The 20,231-nt window shown below is 57.5% G+C and overlaps 1 protein-coding gene across 2 annotated transcripts; it reads right to left on the reverse strand.

The window, feature by feature from the left end:
- Window positions 1-4,638: 4,638 nt before the first annotated feature.
- On the reverse strand, window positions 4,639-10,834 carry LOC122486756 (ubiquitin domain-containing protein TINCR). Of its 2 annotated transcripts, XM_043586304.1 has the most exons (4): window positions 10,549-10,834; window positions 8,220-8,292; window positions 7,924-8,011; window positions 4,639-7,030 (listed from the first exon to the last, which is right to left on the reverse strand). In XM_043586304.1, exons 1-2 carry the CDS (start codon window positions 10,806-10,808, stop codon window positions 8,286-8,288), a joined length of 267 nt encoding a protein of 88 aa, XP_043442239.1. In that variant the 5' UTR covers window positions 10,809-10,834; the 3' UTR covers window positions 4,639-7,030; window positions 7,924-8,011; window positions 8,220-8,285. The 2 variants fall into 2 exon arrangements, with proteins under 2 accessions (XP_043442239.1, XP_043442240.1); XM_043586305.1 differs by lacking the exon at window positions 8,220-8,292.
- Window positions 10,835-20,231: the final 9,397 nt, after the last annotated feature.

The raw sequence follows: 20,231 nt of genomic DNA on the forward strand, positions 1-20,231 counted from the left end.
TTTGATACTTTGTTCATTGTAGATGTTTTTTGCATTCATCGTGAGTAGTTTTTACTTTTTATCTCTTCGTTGTGCTTTTTAAATGTGCTATCAAAACAGTACTTATCCAGGGGTGCCTGGGTGGCACAGTCGGTTAAGCGTCCGACTTCAACCAGGTCACGATCTCGCGGTCCGTGGGTTCGAGCCCCGCGTCGGGCTCTGGCTGATGGCTCGTGGGTTCGAGCCCCGCGTCGGGCTCTGGGCTGATGGCTCGGAGCCTGGAGCCTGTTTCCGATTCTGTGTGTCTCTCTCTCTGCCCCTCCCCTGTTCATGCTCTGTCTCTCTCTGTCCCAATAAACGTTGAAAAAAAAAAAAAAATTAAAAATAGTACTTATCCAGACGGCTGACTTTGGCGTCACCTCTTAAGTTGTGTGGAGAGTCCGTGGTGCCTCTCTGGCCTCACCTTATCTGGGTCCTGATAGCTGCGGGGAGGCTGGAGCTCCTAAGTAAGCATCCTGAGGCCAGAAGCTGTCAGAGGACGGATGGTCTATTACTGGACTGATTTATTTTTTATTTTTTTTTTAACTTTTAAAATCTTTATTTATTTAAGAGCATGAGCGGGGAAGGAGCAGAGAGAGAGGGAGACACAGAATCCGAAGCAGGCTCCAGGCTCTGAGCTGTCAGCACAGAGCCCGACGCGGGGCTCGAACTCACGCACCGTGAGATCGCAACCCGAGCTGAAGTCAGCCACTTAACCAACTGAGCCACCCAGGGGCCCCTGGACTGATTTTATAGCTGGGAAAAAGGCCCAGAAGGGCAAGTCACGGGCCTCGGGTTACTTGGCTAAAAGAACGCAGAGGCGGGATTTGAACCCTCGACGGCCTTCCGGGGCTCCCACCTTCTTTGGGATAAAAGCCCGAATCCTGTGGCCCCCAGGGCCCCCGCAGGACCTACCTCCAAGGGCGATGAGATCAAAGGAGGTCGGGGACCTGACTCGGGTGCTTACGGCCGCCCCCTAGTGGCTGCTTCCGGGAAGAGGACCCCACCTTGTACGGGTGGGGGAGGAGGGAACCCGAGCAGAGGGGACCGCGCTGGTCCACGCGGGCGATGGAACCGTACACCCTGATCCCATACTGTCCAGTGTGGGAGCCACTGGCCTTTCAAATGTGACTGGTGCAAATCGACATGTTCTCCAAGCACAAAACACACATCAGGTGCTAAAGACTTGGTGGGAAAAGAATGTTAAGATAGCTCATTAACAATTGTTTATATCGATTGCATGTTAAACTGACGTTTTGGCTGTATTGAGTTAAAGAAAACATCAAAATTGGGGCGCCCGGGTGGCTCAGTCAGTTAAGCGTCCGACTTGGGCTTAGGTCATGATCTCGCGGTCCGTGAGTTCGAGCCCCGCGTGGGGCTCTGTGCTGACAGCTCAGGGCCTGGAGCCCGCTTCCGATTCTGTGTCTCCCTCTCTCTCTGGCCCTCCCCCTCTCAAAAGTAAATAAAAATTTTTAAAAAAAAGATATCAAAATTCATTTCACCTGTTTCTTTTCACTTTTTTTTTTTCCTCTTGTGGCTACCGGAAAGTTTAAAAACACTTGTTTTGGTTTATTGATTTTTGAGAGACGACAGAGAGAAAGCATGAGCGGGAGAGGGGCAGAGAGAGAGGGAGACACAGAATCCCAAGCAGGCTCCAAGCTGTCACCACAGAGCCCGACGCGGGGCTGGAACCCTGAACCGTGAGATCATGACCTGAGCCGCAGCCGGACCCTCAACCGACTGAGCCACCCAGGCGCCCCTACCAGAAAGTTCTAAATTACATCCGTGGCTTCCATGATCTTTCTACCATTTAGATGCCTTTCTACTAGGCATTTAAATTCTAATGCAGCGGCCTTTTCACTCACTGCCCACCAGGGGACGCTGAGTCCTTGCAGTGGGGTGGGGCAATCTGGAATCTAAAGGAAAAGGAAGTAGTAACTCAGACAGTTGCTCCTTTGTGGTCGTTGCCTTGGATCAGTTCTTACAACCCAGATATATGTTTGCCATCTGCCATGGCTCACCATCTAAGGGGGGGGGCAGAGCCACCTGTGGGTAAGGATTCTGCCTCCCACCCTGACTCCGGTTTATTCGGCCAGGGTCATGGGGAAGAATTAGGCCTCCAGAGTCAACTCACAGATTCTGCAGCATTTATTGTAGAACCACTGCGTGCTCCGCTCTGTTAAGGTGATTCCTGCAACGAATCCTAAGCAAACTGAGGTTCAGAGAGGGAAAGTGGGTTGCCCAAAACAGCCCCGCAGAGCCAGGCTTTTGCACCCAGCTCCATCTGGCTCCAGTGTCTTCCGGGCCTCTCCCCCCAGCCAGCTGCCTCTCAACCTCTTAGAAACTCCTGAGAAATGTTGGGCAGGCATGATGGCGAGGGCACACTATCTGTCCACATCGGACCAGCTCAGCGGGGCGGTCAATAATTAATTCTGAATTGTTCCCATTTATCACAGTGGCAGGAGCCGGAGCGCATGGAATCCTAATCCCAAGCCTCTGTGCCCCTTGGCCAGCTGGAGCCGGACACAGTGCTGACGGCAGGGGTCCCTCACTGAGCCTGGGAAGGGAGGGTGTTCCCGGCTCCCCACTCCCTTACTAAATGCTGTGCGATCCAGCAGTGACCAGATGAGACCCCATCCCAGCCTTTGCAGTGTCACAGGCTCGTGGGAAAAATACATACTGCATAAGTAATAATGTAAATAATTAATGCGACAAAGGAAAGAAACAGGATGGTGTGACAATGCGAAACTGGGGGGACGTGACTTGTTTAGGGCCTCCTCAAGGAAGTGACATTGAGCCTGCAAGTCGGAAGATGAAAGGCGGTGAGAGGGGGCTGTGTACACAGGAACAGCACATGCAAAGGCCCTGTGGCTAGGAAGAGTTTCTCCCCTGTGGGACCCAGCAACAGCAAGAGGCTGAGTGGGTCTGGAGGTCAGAGCACAGGGGTGAGGTCAGTGCCAAGTCGGGAGCCCTGTAGAGCCAGGCCTGGAGCCCTCAGGGTGAGGCCAGCAGCCTGCAGTGGGTACCAGGGGCCATCAGGGGAAGGGACAGGCAAGTTTCTCTCAAATTCTTGGGGGCTGGCAGTAAGGCTGCTTCCACGCCAGGTGAGTCAGATGGTAGGCTGGGCAGCTGAGTCTGCTATTGTTTTGTTTCTTCTTACAACTGTTTCCCCCTTGTTGGATTCTTTCAAACCCAGTTGGGGGTGGGGGTGAGTCAGGATTTCTCTGCCAACAAACAGCCTATACCATGCGAGCAGCTCCTGGCCCAGGCACTCCTTCCCCGGGCAGGTGGGGGAAACAGGCCCGGAGAAGCACAAGGATCCCCAAGGTGTTTCGGTGGAGGACTGTGGGCTTAGCCCAGAGGTGGGGGGTTCTGGGATCCCAGGAGCGGACTCCTCCCCGTAGCTTCGTGGGTCTTCTGCTGGCCCTGCCGTCTCATGAGAGCCAACAGGTGGTGTTTGGGCCACCACGCCGTCCCCAGTGTGCTGACGATCGGAGGTGTTCAGTCAGTGACTGCGATTCACCAGCCCAGCAGCTTTGGAAAACGCCCCCGAGGTCATGCTCAGGGCATGAGAGAGGTTCCTTTCTGATAGGGGGTGTGAGAGACAGAGAGAGATAAGCAGCCAGAGATGTGGGGAGAAAGAGAGGCAGAGAGACAAAGATAGAGACGAACGGAGAGACCCAGATACAGATCTTGGAGGGAGGCAGAGATAAAGAGACACAGTGGGGGGGGAAAAAAAGAGAAAAGAGAAAAAGGAAAAAAGGGGGAAAAAGAAAAGAAAAGAGAAAGAAAAAAAGAGAAAAAAGCAGTGAAATGAGACACAGAGACGGATGGATGGATGGATGGAAAGTGTGCATGTGTATCAGGACCACCACTCACCTGAATAGGAGACATTGTGTGAATTGTAAAAAAGTATCCCCTTCCTGGGGCCCTCTCACCCCTCAGCTGGGTGCTTTTGTGCAGTGAACAACTTGTCCCGCCGTCTGTGGCAGCTGGAGCAGGGTCTGTCTTGGTCTCTCTAGCAGCCAGCACGGGGCCAGGCACACGGAGTACGCTCAGTACGTGCCCAGTGAACAAAGGAACAGACTCAGCGAATGCCAAGACCTGGCTGGGCGTCGCGGAGGGAGTGGGGCCGAGAACCAGCTCCGGGAGTCTGCGCGCCGGCAGCTTCTGGCTGGGCGACTGATGCCTCCTCTGGGAACCGCCTGGATTTACTTGCCGCCCCGGAACCCCCTTCCCGGCCTGGAACTCTGGGAGCACAAACCAAGCGGGCAGCCAGGGCGGGGAGGTGGCCCCGCCCCGGGACGCGCTGGGCCCCCGCGGGAGGCGGTGGCTGCCAAGTCTCACTCGAAACTCCTTGCCGCCCAGACTTGCTCCTGGGGTGGGAGCCGGGAGCCTGAGAGGCCCCCGGGCGGGGGTGGGGGGAGGGACCAGGCCTCCCTTCTTTTCACAGCCCAGAGAGGGGTGACCCGGGAGACCTGGTTGGGGCCAGCCAGAATAGGAGTCGAGGGAAAGGGTGTTCCTGGGGAGGGCAGAGCTTGCACGGTCCTGGAGGGGAGGCCGAGACAGGCACTCCCGGGCAGAAGCCCCAAGACCAAGTTAGGGGACTTGAACTTGACCTTGTTTTCACGTGATCTTTTATTCATACACACGCCAAGAGGGGCCTTCTCTGCCCGGTCCCAACCTGCTGATGTGATCCCGGGGCCCCAGGCAGGATCTGTCAGGCTGGGAGGAGGGAGACACCCCCTAGTTCCACGCACGAAGCCCATCCCAGTGGGATTGGAGGCTGCAGGACCCGGAGGCCGACTGGGAGCACGGCAGAGCGCACACAGCGGTGGGGCATTCGTGCGAGGACCTTGAGAGTGTAGGAGCGTGCCAGGTGGAACAGACCAGAAAGGGCATTCTGGGCACAGAGTGTGCACATGCAAAGGTCTGGAGCCGTGTCATTCCCAGGCAGGTGCCAGAACTGCGCCCGAGTGGGCAGTGACCCTACAGGCCTCAAGGGGTCAGGGCTGGACCAGAGAGAGACCTAGGGTAACAGAAGCCCAGAGGGAAACGGAGACTCTTCGTGGAGGATCAGAAATGACCGCACGAACAAGGGGGCGTTGTAGCTGGGCTTTGCAGGATGACTAGGAGTTTGCCAAACAGAGAAGGCAGGGCATGCCAGTCGGAGGGGGGGCGGAATTCAAAGGCCATGCTGATGGAGTAGCAGGAGAAAGGAGGGCCCGAGGGGTGGAATCAGGCGGTGTCAGGTTTCTCCAGATCCAAGGTCGCGGTGGCCACTCAAGGGCAAAACACACCGTAGGGTGATTTCACGGAGCTGTGCCAGCCTTGCCAGGCCTGGAGCCTCCTCAGAGTCCTGCCGGCTCCAGCCACTGTCCCCTCTCCTTCCTGGGTCACAGGCTCTGTCCATTTTAGTCCGTGACGACATGCGGTGGGGGCACCGCTTTCTGCATGTGGCTCTGGGACCTCAGGCCAGGCTTGTGCCTCCCTGCAGCTCCGCTTCCCCATCTGGAAAACGGGAACGCGGGGAGCTGCTTCTGTCGCTCTTTGCGTTCGCCTCAGGACTGGGAGGCATCCAACAACCCAAGTGACGAAGGAAGAAAAGTGGTGACAGGAAGAAAGGGAAGGAGGGGGAGAGGCGGGAGACTGGAGGGGAGGAAGGGGGGAAGGGGGAAGGGAGAGGCTTTGAACCCCTCCCCCAGGCGACCGGCCACGGCCAGGTCCAGCATTACTATCTCAGAACACGCCTGAGCTGTCGAGGCTTAAGAAATGGGTGGTGATTTGCATGTGATTTGCATAGTGTTTGTTAAATGTCAAAACGGCCTGAAACGCTCCCTCCACCACCCCCCCCCCCCCCCGGCCGCCGCCGCCGCCCCCACCTTCAGTCAAGAAGCAGGAAACCCTCCCCTTCCTCCATCAGGGACCTCCGCCTGGGCTGGGACCCCTCCGTTCAGGGGCTGCTGGGGCAGCCGCCCCGAGAAGGATGACCTCGGACACCCCATCTGTAAAACGGGCCATAATCCCAGGCGCCACCACGCGGTGGTCCGTCTCCAGTAAGTCGAGGCCGGCCGAGGATGGGGCACCGACTGGGGCACGCAGTGGGGGCCGAGGAGTGGAGCTGGGTGGTCCCCAAGAGCCCCCTCCCTTCCTGTCCAGCTGGGGCCCAGCCTTCTACCCAGAGGGTCCTGTCCCCAGAGTTCCCACACCACGTCGCCTGGAATGCCCCCGTGATCACCGCCTGTGCCTCATGGCTCTACGCGGCCCGGCACCCCCCAACCCCACCCATTCAACCAGACCCCTTCACACCCAACGGGGAGACCCCGTGTAAGGGACAAGGCAGTGGGATTCAGGGGAAGGAGGACACCGCCGAGGGAGTGGGCACCATTGCGGGGGTGAGAGGGCTGGGGTCCCCCCAGTCTCCACCTGTAGCCATTTGAGATTTCGCCAATAACTGGCTGCACCCTCGGGCCCCCACGCAAAGGCTGTTCGCAGTACAGGGGGCTTGGGGTGGGCCCCAAGGAGGACAAAGTGCTCGCTGACTGGTGAGAAGGGAATCCAAGAAGACGTCCCGGAGGAGGCTGCAATGTCAGGTGAGCTGGAGTGGCCGAGAGGAGCATGAAAGGTGCTTCAGGCAGGGGGCACAGCTTGGGCAAAGGTGTGGCGCAGAGAACGTCCAAGGTGAAGGGATGACGTCCTCGCGCGCCTCGCCTCTCCCCTCTGTGCGTCTCTTCGGATCATACCCTCTGGCTGCACACGGGAGCCTTCCAAGATGGCACCGGGGGTCCCACTGCAGACTGCACACTGGAGGCCCCGCACACTGGAGGCCCCCAGGGGGGAGCCATGGCCTCGGGGTCACACAGGCTCCTCCCTGCTGCCTGGGCTGGAGTAGCAACATCCCAGGTGGGCGTCAGGGACTGGGCCTCCCCCTGGGTGTGATCAGGTGTGTCTGGGGCAGCAGGCATCAGCTGGTCAGGCCGGGATGTCACCGCATGCCCCCAGGAGCCCGGAACTTGCAACAGCAGCACAGAGGGAACAGAACAATTTCAATCCAGGCCCGTGGAAAGGTGAAACACCAGCTGTCTGGCCAGTTTTCCTTCTTCCCTTTCCCTAACATCCTCGACTTGGCGGGTGATGCATGTAGCCATCTCCTTCTTCCTGCTGGCCCCGGTGCCTACCGGGAGGCGGGGACACAGGGATGGCAGGAGCCTGGCTGTTTGGAGCCCCCTGGTGACCGTCTCAGGAATTGCAGGCAAAGTGCAATTCAACCGACCCTCTCGACCAGACCCCACTCTTGCCTCCTAAGAAGCCCAGCCGTGGAGTGCTTTGCCCGAGGTCACACAGCCAGTCGGGGCAACATCATTCCTGCTAGCTAGGGGCAACAGATGTTGGTCTACCGGTAAGTGAGAGAGTAAGGCCCACGTCCTTACCCAGGGGGCAAAAATCATGAGGGTGTGCCGTGGGGTGATAGTCAACAGAAGTGAGTCCCTTGTCTCTGGGCCTCAGTTTCCACATCTGTGGTCTCTACACTCTACAGTGTCCTTTCTGTACTAGGGACAGAGGCATCTGGCCGGCTTAGTCGGTACAGCGACTCTTAATCTCAGAGTTGTGAGTTTGAGTCCCACATGGGGTGTAGAGGTTACTTAAGGAAAAAAAAAATCTTTTGGACGCCTGGGCGGCTCGGTCAGTTAAGCGGCTGACTCTTGGTTTGGCTCAGGTCACGATCTCACGGTTTTGTGAGTTCGAGCCCCGCGTCCGGCTCCGTGCTGACAGCGTGGAGCCTGCTTGGGATTCTCTCTCTCCCTCTTTCTCTGCCCCTCGTGCTGTCTCTCTCAACATAAATAAGCAAACTTAAATAAATAAAAAAGTAAATCAATCTTTTTAAAAAAAGTACTGGAGACTTACCCAGAGTGAAGTCGGGGCTCCTGCCCCAGCCTGCTCCCTCAGTGTCACCTCCAGTCCCCTTGGTCATGCCTCCACCTCCGCCAACTACCTGAAAGACGGGGACAGAAAGACACATGTGGCAGGCCAAATGCAGCCCTCACCTTGGCACTCACGGCCGTGATCTGCTCAACGTCCCGCCAACGCGTCTTCAAGCACCCACCCAGGACTCACCTCCCTCCCCCCCACTTCCAGGCACTGCCAGGGCTCCGGGAAGATGTGCTAAGCAGCCCCTGAACAAATATTTATTGAGGACCTACTATGTGCCGGGCACTGAACTGGGAACACAGCAGAGAGCAGGAGGGACAATAGAGTGTTCATCGAGTTTACAGCCTGGGGGAGGAGATGAAGTGAAAAAACTGATGAAACATAAAGACGTCAGCTGCCGATAAGTGCTAGGGAGAGAGACAGAGCAGGGGTGGGGGGTGGGCCCTGTCAGCGGGATGCAATTTTAAACCGGGTCATCAGGGAAGACTGAACTGTGACGATACCCGAACTAAGGCCTGAAAGCGCTGAGTAAGGGAGGAGGGCAGGTGGAAAGCATTCCAGGCGGATGGAACAGCCAGTGCAAAGGCCCGGAGGCAGGACCCTGCCTAGAGTGTCGGAAAAACAGTGAGTTGGCTCTCTCGTAGTTCAGTCTCCACCACCGCTTACCTGGACCTCTGCCCTGGTCCCCAGGTTTCTGCCCTCAACCCCCCCCCCCCCAGTCTGTCCTCCCTGCAGTGGACACCAGAGGGCGCCTGAGTAGAGCCTCCTTTCCTCTGCCCACCGCCCTCCAGGGTTCCCATCTCCCTCACGGTAAAAACCCAAGTCCTCCATGAGGTCCCCCAAGGTCTTCCATGATCTGCCTCCACTCCTCCATGGCCACCCCACCTCCCTCTCTCCCCCTCGCTCACTCTGCTCCAGTCACACAGGCCTCCTCGCTGTTCCTCCAACACACCAAGCCTGGTCCTGCCCCAGGGCCTTTGCACGAACTGTGCCCTCTGCCCAAACTTTTCTTTGCCTGCATATCCACTTGATTCCCTCCCTCACCTCCATCCAGACTTTACTCAAACTGTCACCTCCTCAGTGAAGCTGTCCCTACAACGCTGTTTAAAATGACAACCCACAGTGGGGGGCACCTGGGTGGCCCTGTTGGTTAACCACCAGACTTCAGCTCAGGTCATGGTCTCACAGTTCGTGGGTTTGAGCCCCACACGGAGCTCTGCACTGAGAGTGTGGAGCCTGCTTGGGATTCTCTCTTTCCCTCGCTCTCTGCCCCTCCCCCACCTGCACTTTCTCTCTCTCTGTCTCAAAAATAAATACACTTAAAAAATTTAAAAAATGACATAAAATGACATAAAATGACATAAAATAAAATGACATGACATAACATAACATAACATAACATAACATAACATAACATAACATAACATAACATAACATAAAATAAAAACGATCCTCGGGGCACCTGGATGGCCCAGTCAGTTAACCCTCTGACTCTTGATTTTGGCTCAGGTCGCGATCTCACGGCTCATGAGTTCAAACCCTGCGTTGGGCTCCACGCTATCCGCCCAGAGATTCTCTCCCTCCCTCTCCCTCTGCCGCTCACCACCCCCCTCAAAATACATAAAATAAACATGTAAACTGACAGCCCCCATCCCTCCACTCTCGAATCACACCCCCCCCCCCCAGACCCTCCTTCCAGAGGACCTGGGGAAGGCGGCTGTCCCCGCAACCTGGAGCCTCCAGGACCGGCTTCTGAGGCTGCCGCTCTCAAAGCATCACCCCAGGCTTGCAGATCAAACCTCAAGGGCCAAACCTGGCAAGTGTGACCTCCGTAAACCACGGTTGCACATCTGGCTTCAGTCCATCCCCTGCCCACACTTCCAAGCCGGCCTCCGCCCTGGGACCAACCCCTGCCCGCGTCTACCACCTCCTTGTCCCTCTTGCCACACGGCAGCCTTCACCATCTCCCGGAGCCGCCCCAGGCCTCTCCACGTGCGTGCCTGTCCCAGATGCCCTTCCGCGCAGACCCCTCCTTGGGCAGAGACACCCCTTTGGAAAACTCAGATGGCCGGGTCAGAGTGCTGGCAAGAAGCGTGTGGGCAGGGCTGTGGGGGATGGCAGGGAAGGCAGAGAGACGCAGAGAGACAAGAGGGTCACGCAGGCACAAGCAGCAGAGACGGCCACGGACAGAGGGACGGAGACCGGAAGAGTGACCGGAAGTGAAACACACAGGGCCAGCGCCACTCAGAGAGGAAGGAGACTGGGGCGGAGGGACGGCAAGGAAGACGGGGCAGGTCAGAGAGAGGGGGCAGAGCCAGAGAAGAGGCATCGCGAAGGGGGGCCAGGCCCCTGCGGGCCGGCCTCCCGCCTCCTGGCAGCTGCTCCCCACAGTAGCCGGCGCTCAGGCCCTGGAGAGGCCCTGCGCCCGCCTCCCGGCCCGGGGACCCCAGCCCCCGCTCCCCGCCCCCGCCCCCCCCCCCCCCCGGGGACCCCAGCCCGCGGCCCTCCCGCCTCCTTGCAGCCCCGCCCCGCGCCCCACCCGGGACCCCCGCCCCCGGTCCCCCCGCCCAGCCCCCCGCCCCGGGACCCCCGCCCCGCCACCTGGGGTCGCTGACGAGCAGCAGCACGGAGCCGTCCTGCAGGCGCACGTCGCGCACCGTCTGGTGGTCGTCCAGCCGCCGCGCGTTGTAGTAGAAGGTGCGCTTCCAGGAGCACACGCCCTGGCCCACGAGCTGCGCGCGCAGGTCGCTGAGCGTGTCCCGCGGCCGCACCGTGAGCGGCAGCAGCAGCGCCTCGTCCGCCAGGTGCACCTTGATGTGGTAGCGCTTCCAGCGCGACAGGCCCCGCCGCAGCCCCTCCATGGCGCCCGCCCGCCCGCCCGGCGCTCCGGCCCCGGCCCGGCCGCCCGCCCGCCCCCGCGCCCGCGCCCGCGCGCCCGTCCAGGCACGCCCGGCGAGCGGGCGGGGGCCCCGGAGGGCGGGACGCGGCGGCGGCGGCGGCGCCCGGCCGGGGCCCCGCGCCGCCGCCCCCTCGCTCCGGCGGAGACGCGCCCCCGACACCTGCGCGCCAAGGGCGCCCCGAAAGGAGCGCGTCACGCAGATGAGTCTGGACACACGCGAGGCGTCGGCCCGAGGGGAGGGAAGGGAGCAAGAGGGGAGCCTGGCGGGCCATCTTAGACCGAGGCGAGGGTCACGGGAGGCGTCTCTGAGGAGGCGGCGTCCGGACCGAGCCGTGAAGGACGAGGGGGGCGCGCCGGCCCTGGGAAGGGTCCTCCTGCGGGCGGAGGAGGGAGCGGCCAGTGCAAAGGCCCCGGGGCAGGGTCCCGACCGGTCCTGGAGGACCAGTGCGGAGGAGGCCTCTGGCTGGAGCGGGGGCGGGCGGGAGGGAGGTTAAAAAGACAGGCGAGGGGTGAGGGGAGGAAGACTTGGGCTTTTGCTCCCAGGGAGATGGGACCCCTGGAAGGCTGTGGGCATTGGGAGGAAGTGACTGGAGTTTACGCTTGTTACCCATTTATTCCCTTATTTCCTTCGAGACACATACAACAAGCACCTAGTCTGGGTGTGGGCTGGTCTGGGCAGTGCTGGGCAGCAGAGAAGTCTCAACCTAGGGTCCTGCCCTCGGAGGTCTCCCAGTTGGGGAGGTGGGGACACAGAGCAGGACACAGACACTCCCGGCCCTGTGCACTCAGGGCTTGAGAAGTAGGAGCTCCCAGGCTGGGAAAGGCCAGGAGGTGGGGATGGCTTCCCAGATGGGTGGGCATTGGAGCTTGGGCTTTGGCATATGAGTAGGAGTTCAACGCTCCCACTAAGGAGGCACCTGCCCACGGTCACCAACTATTAGTTCAATGTGTGCCTAGTGGGGAGAAACGGGAGTCAAGACTTACGGCCAGTATCAGCCACAAGAGGCTGTGAGCAGGGGATCGCCTACCCCCAATTCCTTGCTTGTTCTCTCCCCCCCACCCCCACCCCCCACCTTGCAATCCCTTTCTCAGGCCCAGCTGGCCTCTGCAGTCACACTGATCCAAGCGCCCTCTTCCCAAAAGCCTTCCCCGATTGCTGCCTGCCCCTGCCCACTGTCATACCTGCCAGGACAGAACTGACCGGTTCTGGTATCCAGGATTCTGGCTTGACCTCAATGACTCTAAGTCTGTACTTAGAAGCCAGTTTCCCTGGGCTCCCTGGGAAGTCCTGCTCCAGCAGTGGCTGGGAGGGCAGGAGGAAGGGAGGGAGGAGGAGGAGGGAGGGAGGGAGAGAGGCTGAGGCCAGCACAAGACAGAGTGTGGGCTCCAATCCTGACCCTGCCTCTTGGAAGTTCCTGAGGAAGGAACGTACCCTCCCTGGTCCTGGAGGTCCCCATCTATCCAGTGGGAATTGCTATGAGGATAAATTGCTGGGGGTGAAGTACTTAGAATATTCCCGAAGCATAGTCGCTCACTAATTGGCTATGCTGAGGGAGTAGTCACAGAGAAGTGCAATTTGACTCCTCCAAGAAAAGCAGATGAAAACAAAAATAGCAAACAGAAAAGTCACCTGCTCAGTGACAGATGGGGTTCCAGGTATAGGATTTAAAAAGAAAGAAAGAAAAAAAAAACTTCTCTTAATTGTCACCTGGTGCGATCATCTCCCATTTTACAGATGAGTAAACTGAGGCCCAGAGAGGCTGAGTGACTTCTCTGAGGATACACAGTGGAAAATGGCAGAACCAGAACCCTAGCCAAGTGCTCGCTGGCCACCTAACTTCATGAATCACGCCACTGTGCACTTGCTACCCAGCGTGTTACACAGTCATCGGATTTCAGATGCAGATTTTAAAAGCGGCTAAAAGCAAAATAAATTTCAGGTGGGTCCCCATCCCCTGAATGTGCCTCCCCCCTGCAAAAAAAAAAAAAAAAAAAAAAAGACAGAGGCTATAAGACTACTAGAAGAGAACATGGGAGTTCAAAATAATAACAATCCCAGTGTGTTGAAGCATGACATTAAGCCTGAAGCCTTTAATTAAAAGATTAGTAATTGATGGCATACAAATATAAAATTCCTGCGTGTGCACGTGTGTGCACACACACATCACACATCCTAGATCAATAGACAAAGTTAGGAAAACCTTTCCAAGACATGCTAGATGAAAAGCTGATTTCCTTAATATGTAAAAAGCTCCCAGAAATCAATAAGTAAGGGCCAACAACCCAATAGAAAAAGCAGCAAAAGACAGTCTTTGGAAAGGAAATATGCATGTCTTCTAAGCATATGAACGGAGCTTCTTTTCACTCACAGTAAACGAAATGTAAAACAAAACTACCACGAAATACCCTTTTTAAAAAAAACGAAATCTATCGAGTTGCTAGAGATGAAGAAGTTTGATCGTTGACCATGTTGCTGGGCCCAGCTTTGGGAGAAGGGCAGGCTCACGCCTTGGGGTTCGCAGTGCAAAATGGCATAATCTCTCTAGTGACAGCTACTGAAATGACAAACCAGGCATATGTCCCTTCTGGTATTCTGTCCATGGGCCCGAGGGCAGATTATCGCACAAGCGCTGAGCCATTTACGCGTAGCCCGCAGCAAACTGTGAGGCCGAGCCCATAGGTCAAAGGAGAGAAACTAAGGCCCACAGAGCAGAAATGGGAGAACGAGCACCCAGGCTGGTGCGCCCTCTTTCTAGGGCAGGTGGACGGGCCGGCTCGACTAGCACCCCGGCCCCGGCCACCTCCCTTGTCAGGCTAAGCTTCAGGCTCTCCCATCGCACCCGCTGGTGTCTCAAACAGGTCAGAGCGAGGCCCAGGGACGCTGGGAGCATACGGAGGCCAAGCCAGCCACGCCGAGCCCTGTGAGTGTTGGGTGCCAGTTCCAATTAATTCTGACTTTCTCATTAAGCCGTTAGGAAAGCCAGGTGGCTGTAGGCAGTAGCCCTCTGCCTGGGCCGCCGGATTAAAGGGATCATGGTTTCTGTCTCAAGACACTATATTATCTGTCACGGGTGATTATAGGAGACCCAGGCGGACAGTGACAAGCTCAGAGAATCCCTGAGTTCCGGAACCTGGGAAGCTCAGAGTCGTGGGACCGTTGAAATTGCGGACTCCCAGAATCTTGGAATGCCTGGCGTTCTAGACCCGCAGAATACATCCCCCTGAACGTTCCAGAATTGGAGAGCGATGGCCACTGAACCTGGCATCACAGAATTCTGGAATCCCAGATGCTCTTGTGATATGGAAGAGATTTCTTACCTGGTTTTATCCCCTTGGATCGGGGGTCTCTCACACTGGAAGCCCAGAGGCTGAATCTGGTGGGCGTGTGCATAATGCTTTTGAAAAAAGATCTGGGGAGTGAGAGTTTCCACGTAAGCAGTCGGAGCTCCATTGGTGTCCCTAGACCAAGTGGCAGCCGTGGGCGCTCTGTGGCTGCGTTCTCTACTGTCCCTCCCCTGAAGGGCGCGTTGGCTCTCACTGGACCAGTGATAGTACTCACTTTGGTTTTTCATTTTACGACCAAGAAAGTGAGTTCCAAGGGGCAGCTTTTTTGCTAAGGTCCCCCCCTGCCCCCCAGGGAAAAAAATCACGTTCCCGGCACCACATCAGAAGGCAGGGGCAGAGCCCCTGGAACGCGGCAGGAGTGAGCTAACGAGAGGGCTCAGGCGCCTCTCTAGCTGGGAGGCAAAGGGAGAATGTGGTGTGGGGGTAGGAATGGCTTTGTGAAGGGCATGGGACGGAGTTTGGATTTTCTTCTAAGGGCAGTGGGGAGCCATGGGAGGGTTGCAAGCAAGGGAATGGCATGATCTATTCTATGCATTAGAAAACACCCTGACAGTGCTGAGTCCATCTCAGAATATGGATACATTGATCCTTAGCTAGGAAAGGCCTTGCCTCAGGTCAGGGTGCCCTCCATAGCTACCACTTCTTGGACCTCTGGGCCCCCCCCCACCAATAACATTTCATCGCTAGGAGGTCTGGCAAATGAGGGCTCATGACGGTCTCTGCTGGTAAGTTGTGTTATTCTAGTCTATCTCTCTTGTGGCATCCTTCATATATAAAGAGCTGTCAGAAACAAATAAGAATAGAGAGACACATGCAAAGAACATGGATGTTACTTTGGACGCCCAGAAGATGTAGGCGGGAAATTATAAAAGACAGGCTCACGTACAAAAGTGTTTAATCTTCTAGAATTCTCCCACTCTTATATTTGAGACAGATATCTGATCCCTGATAATATTTGACTTTTCGAGGAAACAGAAACTCCCCTGGGGCGGGGATTTTTGTGTGTTTTGCTCACTGCTGGGTCCCCAGTGCCACTAACAGCACCTGGATCTGATTTATATACCCAGCACGGTCTAGACTACTCATTTTTCTGTGCACTGGAGGTTGAGAACCACTGAGCTAGACTTCACCAAAAAGGAAGTTTGGTGCGGAGAGATATCTGAGCAGCCACTCTATTTAGGTCTTTTAAGACAACCAGTGGGGGCGCCTGGGTGGCTCAGTCGGTTAAACGTCCGACTTCAGGTCACGATCTCGCGGTTCGTGAGTTCGAGTCCTGCATCGGGCTCTGTGCTGACAGCTCAGAGCCAGTAGCCTTCTTCGGAATCTGTGTCTCCCTCTCTCCCTACCCCTCCCCTGCTCATGCTCTGTTTGTCTCTCAAAAGTAATAAATAAACGTTAAAAACAAAATTTTAAAAATAAATAAAAGACAACCAGTGAATCCCTAGGATTGGCAGGGAGGATTTTCAGGGCCTCCCACTGACCCCACAGCTTAATGGATGTGCTTGTCATTCTAAGGAATAAGTGGGATGATTTCTGACGCCTACTAGTCCATAGGCTGGGCCAGACTGTGTCCAAAGAGCTTTACAAACACTCAGCTCAGTCGCTTCATAGCGAAGCTCTACGTTAGGTGCTAATGTTTAGGCCCATTTTACAGATGAGGAAACTGAGCCCCCGGCATGAAAGCAGTGTCCAAGCAAGGGCCTGGCACAGAGTAAGTGCTTAGGTTTAGTAGAACCGAAATCGTACTCAGTCAGCGTGTGAACACGAGTTCCTAGCTCTCTGGGAAGCGTGTCTTCTAGGGGCCTGTGAGAGACTGCGGTCCCATGGAGCATCTGCAAATGGTCCCTAGGTTCAGCGCTCAGATTCCCTGGGTGACTCAAACAGAAGTGGTCGTGGCAGGTTTCCGGTGTCGTGGAAACGTGCTGCATATAGTCACCTCCCCCCCCCCCCCCCCCCCCCCCCCCCCCCCCCCCCCCCGCCGCCCCAAGACAAACAGACACCGCAGCCCCTGGGACACACACACACCTCGAGGCAAAGAGGCCTGCAAGGTACATACCCCAAGACAAATACACGCACGCCCACCCACATGAAAACACACACTTAGACGCACACATACCCCGGACCAATGCAAACACACACCCCAAGATAGACACACGCAGGCCGGGGCCTTGGCCTGACCTGGCCGGGTTAGGGAGGCTCTGGACAGCCTGGATCCCAGCCCTGGCTTCAGCCCCCACCTCTGTGCCTTCACCCTGGGGCCCAGAGCCACCCGCTAAGGCAGGGGCGGACTGGGGTGGGGGTGGGGGACCAGTGCAGGCGCCCCTGGCGCTGGCGGAGAGAAAGGAGCAGGCGGGGCAGGCAGGCCAGCTGAGGGCACAGAGCGCGGCTCTTGGGCGCCACCCGGTGGGCATGGGGGGCAGGGGGCACGGCACCCCCTCAACTCCATAGTTTTGCAGGTCTGTGGGTGTCTCTGGGCCCGTGGGGGGGGGGGCCTTTGTCTCTGAGTCTGTGTCCCTTTCTCTCTGTGTCTCGCTCAGCCTCTGTCTCCCTTCTCTGTAAGTCTCTGTCTTTTGCTCCCTCTTCCTCCCCTCCCCCCGTGCCTCCCCCTGCCTCTGGAGCCCCAGCCCTCCTCCTCAGAGGAGCCTGAGTGCCTCCAACGACCCCTCCCTACCCACCCCTCTTATCAGCAGCATCTCCTGTCCCCGGTCCTCCGATGGCATCTTGGCCCTTCCTGTCACCCATGGGCTGCCAGCATGACTCAGTCCAGGTGGGGTGGGGTGACCAACCTCGTCAGCTTTGCCAGCCCGCCGCTCCCACAGCCTCCGTTCTGGTCTCCGGGGAGGGGACCGCATCTGCGGCCTCCGCCAGAGCCTGGTGCAGGAACCCACCTTGGCTCACGCTTTCCCTGGGGCTGGCCGGGGAGGGGCACGGGGACGATGAGGGTTTGAACGCCCTAAGCCAGGAAGGGCCTAGAGAGACAGTGATGGTCACCCTTGAACCCTGCGAGGAGGACAGGGGTCTCAACTGCCGAAAACCCACCATGGACCCCCCCCCCCCCGCCATCGCCCACGGGCCTGCTCCCTGGGCAGCCCAAGCTTCAGAGCCCAGTCTGACCCCAAGGTCCCCAAGCTTTTCACTCTATTCCTTTGAGGTGCCACACCCTTTCCCCCCTGGGGGATTCTGCGCATTCTGTTCCCTCCCCAGATGCCCTTCCGGTCACCTCCTCCAGGAAGCCGGCCTCACCCCACCCGCTGCTTGAAGCCATCTGTTGAACATCAGAAAGCAGGTCTGTCTCAGTCACGGTCATGGCGGTGTCCCTGGCACGGAGCCCGGCTCACAGGAAGGGTCCGGGAAGCGTTTGCTAAACAGAGGAGGGAAGGGTTCAGGGCTGTGCCTTCGAGCCCAGATGTTTCTTCTTGCCTTGCTGGGGAGACCCTGGCCGAGTGGGTGGCTTCCCGCTCTGCGCCCTGTTTCCCCGGGATGGGGAGTGAGGGGACGTTTTCTGGGCCACTGGTGAAATCTACCCTGCTGGGTTTCATTTCAGCCGAGTCGGTAAATATTTGGTCCTCTGCGGCCAGCAGCATCTAGGCGGGGGAAGCTTCAGTGCCTTTTACGAGCCTTCCCGCAGGCGCCTAACGCGAGGTTTCCGTGGCGGGGTATGTGGGACGCCCAGGCAGCGTCACAGCTGGCTGCCGTGAGGTGGGTAGGACTGTGGGGCCGCAAGAAGCCACCAGAGGCTTCTAGCACTTAACCCCGCCGTGCGCGGCATCGGGAGGCCAGACCCGGGCCTCTGGTTTTACAAATGGCTAATGCCACATCATGAGATGACAGGCGGGGTTGAAGTGGAGACTGAGCAGCATCCCCTCCCAAGTCCGAAGGACATACTGAATCCTTAGGGGGAGGTATTTCCGGCAAGGAGGTGGAAGGCCTTGTGTACGTGTAGCTCTTCTCGAAGAATCAAAGGCCACTCTTGACCATCAAAGGCGAAGCACCTGCTGTGTGCGGAGTACTGAGCAGCGTAAATGCCCCGCCTCCTTGGGTCCTCAGAAATCACGCAGCCCCTGTTACACTGACACAAGTCAGAGGGGTTCCAGGTAACTGGCTTGAGGTCACCCAGCTGGCGAGGGGCAGAGCTGTTGAGTCTGACCTTCCGGCCTGGCCTGGTCTCATCACCCAACCCTCCCCGGCAAGGGCCACCGTCTGGATACCCTGGAAACCACGGCGCTTCTCAATGGTCAGGATCCCAGGGGCGACTGGAAGGAAGGCCTGAATCAGACCAGCAGTTCTGAGTTGGGGCCTGGGAACCTGCACGGGAAGCTGGCATCTGCCTCCGCCCCAGGTAATTCTTGCTAGACTCCCTTCACAGAAACGGCAGCCTCTTTACTGCATCCGTCCGAACGCGTTTGCAGCGTCCCCTCTGAATCTCGGGGGAGACTGCCACCTGCTGTTTCCTGAGGACGCCACTGAGACGTGAGGATTTGAGGGCCCCCATCAGGCACTCAACGGGGGGAACTTGCCACCAGCCCTTGAGAGACCCCACAGGCCAAACAAGGGGTCAAGCGTTTGGAAAACTTGAAAATACAAGATTATTGTCTAGTTTTCTTCCTCCTCTCCGAGACTTGATGAGCATTTAGTGTGTGTCTGCCATGGCCCAGGTGTATTGGCCGTATCTTTATTTTCTGCTGTTTGATGCTTTGACACTGGGGGCCTTACTCACCCTGGAGGCACAGCCCCTCCCGAGGGCCAGCTAATTCCGAGACAGCAAACGACCCACCGACCCACCCTGGACTGCCTCTCACATGCAAACTAACCATCACAGAGCCCAAGCCCCAACTCTGTCCTCTGGAGGCTGTCCCACTCAGGGCCAATGTCCCCCTGCCCTATCACCCCAGGGCCCAGGACCACACAACTAGGCCATTCCCTACACCCCAGAGCCCTCAGTCCTGGGCCTGCTGACCCGGCTTCACTGTTCCTGCTGGCCGAAACCACACTAAAGTCTTTGTCCACTCTGTGCCCCCCTGCACCCCCCAACCCCCGCCCCCTCCGCCTGACTGACCCGGGCACTTCCCCGTGTGGCCCCGCACGCCCCCACCCCTGCTCCTGCCGTGGCATCAGTGAGTAACGACCTTTCTATGTATGTATGTATTTATTTATTTATTTAATGTTTATTTTTGAGAGTGAGTGGGGTAGCAACAGAGCCATCCGACGGGGACAGAGGATCTGAAGCAGATTCTGTGCTGACAGCAGAGAGCTCGATGTGGGGCTCGAACCCACGAGCTGTGAGATCATGACCTGAGCTGAAGTCAGGTGCTTAACCGACTGAGCCACCCAGGTGCCCTTATCTATTTATTAAAAAAAAAAAAAAAAAAAAAAAAAAAAATTTGTATTAAAAACATTTTTTTAATGTTTTTATTTACTTTTGAGACAGAGAGAGACAGAGCAGGAGCAGGGGAGGGTCAGAGAGAGAAGGAGACACAGAATCCGAAGCAGGTTCCAGGCTCCGAGCTGTCAGCACAGAGCCCGACGCAGGGCTCGAACCCACGGACCGCGAGATCGTGACCTGAGCCGGAGTCTGACGCTCAACTGACTGAGCCACCCAGGCGCCTCGACCCCTATTTATTTTTTTAAAGTAATCTCTGCACCCAACGCGGAGGGCTCGATCTCACCACCCCCAGATCATGAGTCGCACACTCTACCACTGACCACGCCAGCTGCCCCAGGCCACCTTTGCAGCGGCGGCCGTCCGCTGATCTGCTGGCCTCGTCAGCCCTGAAGCACAATGGAACCTACGTCTTGAAACGCCTGCCGCTGGAGACACAGCTGAGAACGAGACAGCGCATGCCTGCGGACGTTGACATTCTGGTGCCGGCTGCGGACAGAACGCGATGAGGACAGGCAGGTGTGACAGTGACCAGGTGGGAAGGGAGACCTCGGGGTGGGTGGAATCTGAGCCCCGACCTTCAAGGTCGGAAGGGGCGGTCGGCGTGGCCAGTGCCACGGCACGGCCCTCACTTCACTGGATCCTGTCCTGAGAGCTTCC

Source organism: Prionailurus bengalensis, chromosome A2 (genome assembly GCF_016509475.1).
Source record: "Prionailurus bengalensis isolate Pbe53 chromosome A2, Fcat_Pben_1.1_paternal_pri, whole genome shotgun sequence".
Taxonomy (NCBI): domain Eukaryota; kingdom Metazoa; phylum Chordata; class Mammalia; order Carnivora; family Felidae; genus Prionailurus; species Prionailurus bengalensis.

Excerpts from the sequence above, each read along its gene's own strand:
- LOC122486756 (XM_043586304.1), bottom strand. The coding sequence starts at position 10,808 with ATGGAGGGGCTGCGGCGGGGCCTGTCGCGCTGGAAGCGCTACCACATC.